The sequence below is a fragment of the Ictalurus punctatus genome, chromosome 19 (genome assembly GCF_001660625.3).
Source record: "Ictalurus punctatus breed USDA103 chromosome 19, Coco_2.0, whole genome shotgun sequence".
In the NCBI taxonomy this organism is placed as follows: Eukaryota; Metazoa; Chordata; class Actinopteri; order Siluriformes; family Ictaluridae; genus Ictalurus; species Ictalurus punctatus.
The window spans coordinates 24,141,438-24,151,437 of NC_030434.2; the positions used below are offsets into that span (position 1 = coordinate 24,141,438).

Sequence of the window (10,000 nt, forward strand, 5' to 3'; positions counted from 1 at the left end):
AAGACAATGCAACTCGTAGCTGCATAGAAACCTGCTTGGATCGGATGCTCCGGCTCTGAAATCTGATCGGATCGGATGAGCCGTGTTTAAGACCATTGTAAAATAATAATAATAATAATAATAATAATAATAATAATAATAATAATAATAATAATAAATCCCTGATATGCTGTATGCACACCTTTTATTAATTGAATTATGTATCGTGCGCCATTTATTAATTAAACCGATTAATTCAGCGATCGTCCTTCGTTGTTAAAATCGTAAATCGCGAAAATTATTAATAACACATTAACAGGGATTTATTTATCGATCCCTGGATAGTACACCAACAAACAAAATAAAAGTTTTTTATGGGAACGGTTTTGTAATGACAGCTGGCGGATTGCTACGGACAAATCATGCTCAAGTATGAAAGCGTCTTTTATTTTTATTCGTTTTTTTTTTTTTTTTTGGCGCTTCTGTTGTATTAGCAGGGTCTCGAGGGGGGCGTGGCCGAGAGGGGGGTGTGATTGTAAACTGGGGATTTATAAAAAAAAAAAAAAAAAACGGCGTAACTGCCCGTTGGAGTTCGAACGGAAGCAGGTGTGGATCGAGTCGAGGTCTCGGACGTGTCGGTTACGTGATGCAGCCGGTAAAAAAAAAAATTAGCGTTTACGGTCGTGTGCAAAAGTTTGTACACCCCTAGGAGAAAAGAACAAATATTCCTTCATTGTCACGAGCAACAACAAAAAAAAAATAATAATAAAAAAAGTTATTAATAATGAAGAAATAGCGATGTCTTCCAGTGCCGAATAAGAGTTGAGTGCAAAAGTTTGCACACCCTTAAGACACATAAACAAATGTTACTTCATAAGCACATTTTTAATGATATTAATAGGAACGAAAATGAATTAAATGCGATACAATTATACCAGCTTCTTGATGATCATGGGTAATAGACGGTCGTACATTCAAGTGCGAAATGATAGTTTGCACACCCTTAGGACAAAAGACAGGATATTCCGTCATAGGCACAAGTACGAAAACGGTCAGATGTCGTGTTATATACCGTGCCAGATGTGGTGGGGAAAAAAATTGTCTGCACCTGCCATTTTAAATGTGATACACATATAGCAGATTTGTGTTATAAATTTGTGTTCTAGCAGATTATTTGTAGCAAAAGTAAATAATATCCAGTGTAAAAGTTTGTGCGCCCTCGGGGGGAAAAAAGGAATAATATGTTCCTTCATTTTCACAAGCAACAACAAAAAAAAAATACTCAAACGATATATAAGTGAAGAAGTAAAAAAAAAAAAAGGAAGTACCGTCTAAAATACGGATTAGAAAAGCGTTTTCTCCGGATGCCCTTTCGCACGGAACGACGTGCAGTTCTGCGTTCACGTGGATAAAACTAGACCTCTGGCTGTCACGTTTCCCATTCTCAGACCACGCGGGGGCGCAAACTTTCGCACTCATCCCCTTCGCGGTTGAATACGATGCAATAATTATGACGCTCTTTAACGCTCGAGTTCTTTTTACGACGGCGATGACGGTTTTATTTGGGGGGGGGGGCGTACGTTTTTGTGGTTTTTTTTTAAGGGGACGCGACGTGTACTTACGGAGGCCGGAGGAAATAATAAAGCACAGACACACACCGGGGGGTTGAGTGCGAGATCATCAAACATACCCGCCGTTATTATTTTCTAACGCCAAAAGGTCCAAAGGGAAACACGTAAAACGTATTGTAGTATCAAATGCCGTGATCGTGAATCCTCTTCGGCTTGTTTGGCCTCGAATAAATGTAGTGATTGGAGAATATCGAATAAATCACAGTGCCGGTGTTACTGTAGATACGTTATATATTGTTCATCACTGTTGAATTATAAAACATGGAAGTAGGAGGTTTAATAAATGTCCTAAGCAACAGTTGCTGTGTGACGGTCATGATGGATACGATGCACACGAGATATAAAGTGTGTGTGTGTGTGTGTTATGAGAGAGAGAGAGAAGTGGGACTGGGTATTGTAATGATGTATGAGTAGGTTTGTTAGAGAGATTTAGGGGATTGGGATGGTTCCAGCCCTCAGGGCTAAAGGCTTTCCCTTATTCTTTCCCTGTCCCAAACTTATTCATCATTTCAACATGGCCTACTTACACTAAACATCATTAATACATTCACATCTCACACACACACACACATCCATGAGTTTTATTAGCCATCAGCCACAAATAAATCCTCTCGAACAAAGCACATAAAAAAATCGGACAGGTGTGAACATTTGGAATTCAGATCAGGTGCGACCGAGTGACAAAGTGTCGGCGCTCAGCTGCAGGTGACGGCGTCGGCTGCCAGGACGCTCTCGTTCTCTCTTTCCTTTTCTCTCCGTCTCTCTCTGGGAGTGTGAACGCACCAACCGTCCTGGATCAGAGTCAAAGCCCGTGAGCATAATGGACCAGATTAAAGCTGCGAACACTTGGCAGCTCCGAGTCTGTGGCTGTCACGGTCGCAAACGCTCCTGCATGTCTCTCTCCTTTCTCTGCACTTTACTTGTCGGGGGGGCGGGCGGGAGAGAAAATAAATTCCAGCGTAGTACTTTTATTTCCCCCCCGAGTTTTAAAGCTACACTACATGTTCACAATCGCAGGTACGTACATGTTAACCCTCGGAGGTCTATACCTACATTCCAATACACAATCTATTACAAAAATAAAGCGTGCATTTTGAATAGACACTGTATGCGGTGTTTTATATCAGTCGGGATTTGTGACTGTTCGGTGATTATATTCAAAAGATCAATCAATATAAGTGTAAAAAAAAAGAATAATAATAATAAGATGAGACGTTCTGGTATTTATAGTAACTAACATTAGTCGAGAATCGAACAGCGACTGATGAAAATCTTCACAGAGCACTTGTTTATAATCCAGACTGGGTTGCGAGTGTCACGGTTGTATTTCAATGCCAAAAAAAAAGTTTTGGAACAAGGTTGTGAGTGGGGTGGGGGGGTGGGGGGGGTGGGGGGGAGTGCAAGTCTGTAAGTGACGTGTTTTCGGGCGAGTCTAAAAATATCCCACGCCCACCAAGATCTCGTTGGTAAAAGCGAGTAATCAGAACTAGCCCACATCTATAATCCTCAAACAAATGGAAAGTGTGGAGTGTAGAGAGTGTATCTACGATGTACAGAAAGATATAGCGGATCGAAAAAGTTTACGCACCCCTGATAAAATGGCAGGTTTTTTTTTTTTTTTTTTTTTTTTTTTTTTTTATAAACCTTTATTGTGAAATCGCAACATATAAATATCAAGTAACAAACACCCAGAAATGTTTTTTTGGAGAGAAAGAAAAAGAAAAAACTTCCAGTACACAGCTTGCACAAGTGTGCACACAGTTTTTCGAATTCGTCCAGAATCGACCAATCACATTCAAACACATGTTCAATAGTAATTAGTACAGACCTGCCATTAATTAAAGTGACTGATTAACCACAAATAAAGTCCAGCTGTCCCTATAGGATCTTCCTGAGAACTGTGAGTCTTCCTTGTCCACTGCCCTGGTTTTCGGGCTAGTTTCAGGTCTTTTTGTGCGGTTTTGACGATGTCCAGGATTTTTGCAGAAAGCTGGCAAAAACGGAATCCGCGCAAAAATTCCAATAAATGAGTCGATTTGGATGATGCGACTGAAAGCAAGTCTGCACCAAATGATCTGTAAATCCTTCAGCGATGTGGCAGACCTTGTCAAATGTTGTAAGTTACTGAGCGATATGTAGATTGTTGTGCAACGTGGGTGATGGTGCAGACCTCAGCAGGTTAAAGGTACTGAAGATCCGTCCATCCGTTTTCCGTAGCGCTTTTCCCTCACGGGATCGCGTGGAGCCTAGAGCCTGTCCCAGGGAACTCGGGGCACAAGGCGGGGGACACCCTGGACGGCGTGCTGACCCATCGGAAGTCACAATCGCACACACTCGTACGCTACGGGGAATCTGGAAATGCCAGTCAGCTTACAACGCATGTCATTGGACTGGGGGAGGAAACCAGAGTACCCAGAGGAAAGCCCCGAAGCGCAGGAAAACTCCATGCACACAGGGCGGAGGTGGGAGTCCAATCGCCAACCCTGGAGCTGCAAGGAAAACGTGCTGATGGATGGATGGATGGATAGATAGATAGATAGATAGATAGATAGTTGGAAGGAAGTTAGGCAGTTTATTTTGGGTTAAATTTTTCCCAGCGTTGTGGTATTTTTGATCAGTCTTCTTTTCCCATTTTAATAAAGGGGAGGGAGTTTTTTTGTTTGTTTGTTTGTTTGTTTGTTTTTTGGTGGAGATACTTGGCACTTGTTGTTGTTTTTGGGAAATGTACATAAATGCTATCAATTTTATATATATATATTAAATATATAATTGTTGTTGTTGTTGGTGTTTTTGGGGTTTTGCCATTTGGTTTACATAGATTAACTATCTTAATATTTGGAACACTGCTTCATTAAAACGTGACGGTACGAGCTCACCTCGCGCACGTTAACGACATTATTTTTTAACGTCCTCCTGGCGAATTTAGAACAAATCCCCAGTTTGGATTCGTGAGTTTCGCTATCGAACAGGTTTTATTGATTATTTGGCTAGTTTTCAGGATGAATTTCACCACGCAGACTTGGCAACTTTACACGTAGCAGTAAATTCATAATAATTTTGACATTCCAAACAAACTTTCTCTGTGCTTAATGGATCGAGACCGCTTTACTTCCGAGCCGAGATAGTGGGTTAGCGATTGATCTTGTTACAGAAAGACATCCTGTCACAAATACAAGCTAATTTCATTTGGCCGGAGTTAGCATTTTGCTAGTGTTAAATAAATGAATCGCTGATGATATATCTTACTCGTCTACTCGAATCCAATGTGTCAGCTCGCATACTGGCATTTTGTAATCCCAGAATATTGAAAGTAAACTAATGTCAGGGGTTATTAAGATAGTTGAGATGGCAGGACGTGGTTTCCGTTTTGCATATCCGTAGATATTCATGAAATGTGTTTCTTTTTTTTAAAATTTTTTTTTAAAGAAGGCGAAGGTGTAGAGATGGTCAGAGTTTTTATATATATATATATATATATATATATATATATATATATATATATATATATATCTCATGGTCAGGTTTCTTACTGTATTTATATAATTTATCATGTTATTTTATTGCTAAAGGATAATAAAGGCCTTGAATAATGTCTGAATATTTATGAGGTTTTTGATCTCTTGTACTCCAATTGTCTGATCCTCGCTCGACTCCTTGGGTGTCTCGGTCCTTTCTTTCCCTTTGCATCTCATTCATCACCTCTCCACGGCTTTCGTTACCCTCTTGGCTTACCCGTGAGGACAGGACCTCATCCTTCAGAGAACCGTCTTAGCACCCTAGGCCTCAGTTTGCTCTCTGCCCTCGACTAGGGATCGTTTCCTAGCAGGCGTGACGTCGCCTGTCTGTCTGTCTGTCTGTCTGTCTTCGAGAACACGTTTCGTCACGTTTTATTTAGCAGGAAAGTGCCGTTATTTGGTGGCCCATGGTATTTAGACGTGATGAAGCGCTGCGTGTTTGAGCTCGAGGCGGCGTGTTCTCCGCAGCGTGATCTGATTTGACAAGCTGTCGACTTAATTTTGTCCGATTTGAAATTCTAATTACAGCCACTTTGTGCTGGGTGTTGTATATCTTCAAACCCTAACCCCGGCGTTCAAGCCTTGTTTCCTGTTGGTCTTTTCCTTATCGTCCTGTTCATATTTCTTTAAGTACCATCCTGCACACGGCGGAGCAGATTTGTATCTCTGAAAGTTGATGATAGGCCGAGCTTTTTATAATTAAACCTTTTCCTAATAGGATGCAGAGGCATAATGACCTGAGATTGTAATTGTCGATTGCTTTGATAAAGTGTGAAAATGGAAGATGTGATCATTTAATGACTGTGCGTCACCCTTTTTAACACGTTCTCGGGCTAGCAGTTGCATCAGGGCCCTTTCGAAGTACACTCTTCTACCACCAGGTGGCAGTGGCATCCTTAAAGCCCTGAACTCCCTCCGTTCTTCCCGTCGGTCCCGGCTCTCCGTTCCTCGTCGCCTCTTTTCTTCGTTCCTTCATTCTCTGAACGTTTTGGATCCCTACCAGTCACTACAGCTAATCTATTTCCACGGACGTCTTAATCCCCAAATACAGTGATGAAATCGTTTAATCGCAAATCATCCACTTCATCATCTTCATCGCCGTCTCCGTCCTCCTCCATCTCCACAGTTGTGTTTAACGTCGAAATGAACAGGGTGTGATTAAGAGCAGCTTAGCGTAGGCTGACAGACAAGTCCCTCAACATGGCTTTCTCCAGAAGACGTTCGTTCAGCTGCCTCCCTCCCGCTCGTGATATCTGTCTCAGCTGAGTTCCAGGCCTGCTTTTTGTTCTTTTTTTTTTTTTTTTTTTGAGCACTTAAAGGCTTAACAAGCTGATGATAATGTAGGAATGGGAATCATACATCCTTCCCTTCCAAGGAACTCTCCCAGGGGACAGAGGATCTATGGTTGAAGGCTGTGACGTGAAGAAAAAAGTGGGGTTAAGAACTCAAAACGTGTCGTCGTTGTGGTGCTGAGAACGATTCACCAGACACATGTCTGCTCGGCGATGGACGTCTCTGTCTGTGCAGAGCAAGAAATATAAAAATCACTCACTGGACAACTCGTACAAGAGGAGTACCTAATAAACTGGCCAGTCTCCAGGTTTTTTTTGTTTTTATTAACCTGTCACTCCACAGAGCCCTGATCTCGCCCCCGATCCAGCTCCAATACATTAAACCGACAGGTAGTTCACTTATACCATGGCGCCGTTAAATTCCGGATTCTGATTGGTTGATTAACTTTCCATAACAGCGGCGCTGACAATAGTGCGGCTGTAAATCGCAGGTTTATATTAATACTACGTTACTGTTTCACAAAGAAAGACATGCGGGACCGCTGACATGGCGACGTTTTCTCTAAGGAGATGGTTATCAGCGTTGACGTTTTTGGAAGGAGTCTCCAGTGTCGGCGCGTTGTATCAGTCACCGATGTCTCAAAGCGGCTTTACAGAAACGTATAAACACAGGATGGAGATTTTAAGCGTGTGAATTTATCTGTATTGAGCGAGACGGTGGAGACGGTGGTGAGGAAAAACTCCCGGAGATGATACGAGGAAGAAACGTTGAGAGGAACCGGACTCAGAAGGGAACCCGTCCTCATCCGGGTCACGACGGATAGCGTGAAAGTAAAAGAAAGATCATCATGGTGTGTATATGAAGTCTGTTTGTTGAACTGATCCACTGTTCACTAAAGGAGACCCGAGTGTAAAACTGCACGTGGTAATCGCAGTCCCGAGGCCATCGCTGCAACCGTCGTCCCAGCGACCACAGCGAGAACGTCCATGTGGAATTGACGTCCAAAACCATTTCCATGGTACTCCAAGCGGCACCGTCCTCGGCGTTCTCCATGCTGTAGCCTCCAGATGGTAAAGTAAGTGCTAACTTGTTACATGGACGTTGTACACCAATAAATATAACTATAAACACACATAGTTTAAAAAAAAGAAGGATGATTAGTTCTTTAATAAATAAAAGAAATTCATACTGAGGCGTAATTGCTGCGGTTTAAGAGGAAGGACGCGCTTCAGTGTGTGTTGTTGTCGTTGTAAAATAATCAAACTCCGGGTGATTAATAAACCCTTTGTAGATGATTTCCCTAGTATGACCCGTTGTGTTTTATTCCTTACTTAACGTCTGCGCATTCTATTTGGGTTCAGAGGGGAGGAGCCGACATTTACGATTTAGCGGTAGCGTTCTGATTTTAATCACGTGACCTTTGACTTGAACCTCCATCTTGTGAGTCGGTAGAAACCAAGTGGGCGGGACTGCTGACGTTTTTTTTTTTTTTTTAAGTCGGTAAAAAATTCACACCGGACTTATTGTTATTCTTCTGGTTGGTTGAAGCAAATCTGGAGAAAAACAGCCAGGTCGTCCAACACGACACGCTAAACCTCAGTGTTTCTTTCCCTCTTTGCCCGTTACGACTCTCTTATTAGCAGCACTGGCACCTCGACAAGACTCCTGCTCCCGAATTAAACACACGCCAAGTGGCATCATCGGCTCACGGGCGCCAACGTTGTCTTTAAAAGGCAGCGGCCGAGCAGGCGCGGAGAGACTGACGGTCAGCCTGAAGCTCTTCTATTTAGATTTCGCCTTAGCCTGTGTATTAGTGATGTATATTTCCAGACTGAGGAGGACAGCAGCACATCTGGAGACGTATCGTCCGTATTTACATAATAAACGAATGAAGTGCGTCAGCGCGGAGAGACGGAGAGACGGAGAGGCTGGAAGAGACACAGGGTGTCATTCTGAATCAACACCAACCTGGTTCCGATCTATAAAAAGGACGGCGCTTGCGAAAGACGCCTGGCGGCGGTGCGAGCGCTGACTCCTCCACCGGTGTCAACGTGCCATGTGCTGCACATTTGATGCGACTTCACGGAGAAGTGTCTGTTGAGTACGAGGAACTTTAGGAGCGTGTAGAGCGACGCAGGAAATGCTGTCGGGTGTAGATTTAGCTACTTAATGAGCTCCTGGTGGAACGTTGGCGAATCAGGTCACCTTGAAAAAGACCTTCGTTTAACACACACACACACACACACACACACACAGATCCCGGACCTCGACGTATAAACATTAAAACACGACGAAAAGAATGTTTTAACGATATTAACGTGTGAGTCTCGTGCTCGGAACACCCTGTTCCACGAGTCATCCTTTTCACTTCATGGAAAAAAAATAAAGTACATCGTAGTGCGACACTTTCCGCCATTTTGGAATATCCATGTCGCGAGTCCAACGAGGAAGTCGCGCGGTTTGAATTTTCCGACGGTCCCGAGAAGAGGAAAAGTGCGTCCTTTCGTTCTTTTGCCGTTACCGTCGGACGGTATCGAGAACGATTTAAACGATTAGAATGTCGCCAACGTCCTCGTCTGATCGGCACGGACGCCGGTAGACCGCGTTTTGAAGAGCGTGTCCGCTAAATTCTGTGTCAAAATCTCTGGGTCGCTAGGGCTGCGTGGCGGACGCGCGCTGTAAACGCCAACAAAACCAGCTCGATACCAAGAGCGCTAAGAAAGAGCGGAAATTCCTCACGGAATACGGCAGACTCGTCGGGTCCGTGATCGTGACCTTTGACCCATGCATTTCGAAGGAGGTGAGATGTTTGCTACATTTATAGCTGACAATCTCCTCCTATTGCTGTACCGCTTTGTTTACCGGCCATTATTGAATTCTTTTGTTGTTGTTATTGTTGTTACAGTGAATTTCCACTCAGCGTGTTGGTTTAGGAAAGCGTGACGCAACACTTTTATCCGTTTCTAGCTACGCGCAAAGTCGTTCCCTCACTTTCTCGAAGTCAGTAAGACTAAGTAAATGCGATTCGTTGCCGAGAAACAGAAAAGAACCGACTCCCTCCGCCTTAATAAACATCTCTTTCACAGAAACATCGACGGTTACGTTTTGCTTCGTGTCTCTAATAGGATGGTTGCAATCCTCCGTACGAATCCCTGTTACTATAGAAACGGTAACGTATTCGAACAAGCACGTTAATATATATACAGTATGTTTGACATATTCGATGAGAAACGTCTGTGGAGAAAATCCCAGGTGATTTAATCTGTCGATTGTCAAGAAGGAAGAATATCCGACGAGAGATCGGATAGCGTGCTCGGAAATGTCTCTGATGGGCGCGTGTACTACGGAATGTCGGGGGTTTATGATGTGAATCGAGTACACGATGTCTGTTCAACCCGTCTGACCTACTGAAACTTATTATACGTTGTAGAGATGGGACTGTGTGTGTGTGTGTGTGTGTGTGTGTGTGAGACTGTAAGTGTGTTCACTAAAGAAAGCGTGTTCTTAGATTGGACTTCCAGCCCCAGGTTGTGTGTGTGGGTGTCTGTAAGGTCTCTCATCTGTCCCATCAATATTGCACTG

At 43.2% G+C, this 10,000-nt stretch overlaps 1 protein-coding gene across 3 annotated transcripts in view; it reads left to right on the forward strand.

Moving 5' to 3' along the window:
• The window catches only part of bcat1 (branched chain amino-acid transaminase 1, cytosolic), a 42,870-nt gene that overhangs the window by 31,348 nt on the left and 1,522 nt on the right, over positions 1–10,000 (forward strand). Inside the window, exon 11 of one of the 3 annotated variants that reach the window (XM_017494378.3) lies at positions 3,828–4,384. The exons of 1 other annotated variant lie outside the window; for it this stretch is intronic. In XM_017494378.3, the coding sequence (XP_017349867.1) occupies positions 3,828–3,860 (33 nt within the window). In that variant the 3' untranslated portion in view covers positions 3,861–4,384. Of the gene's footprint in view, positions 1,909–3,827; positions 4,385–10,000 lie in introns of those variants that run through there. One more of the 3 variants, XM_017494377.3, reaches the window with a different exon arrangement.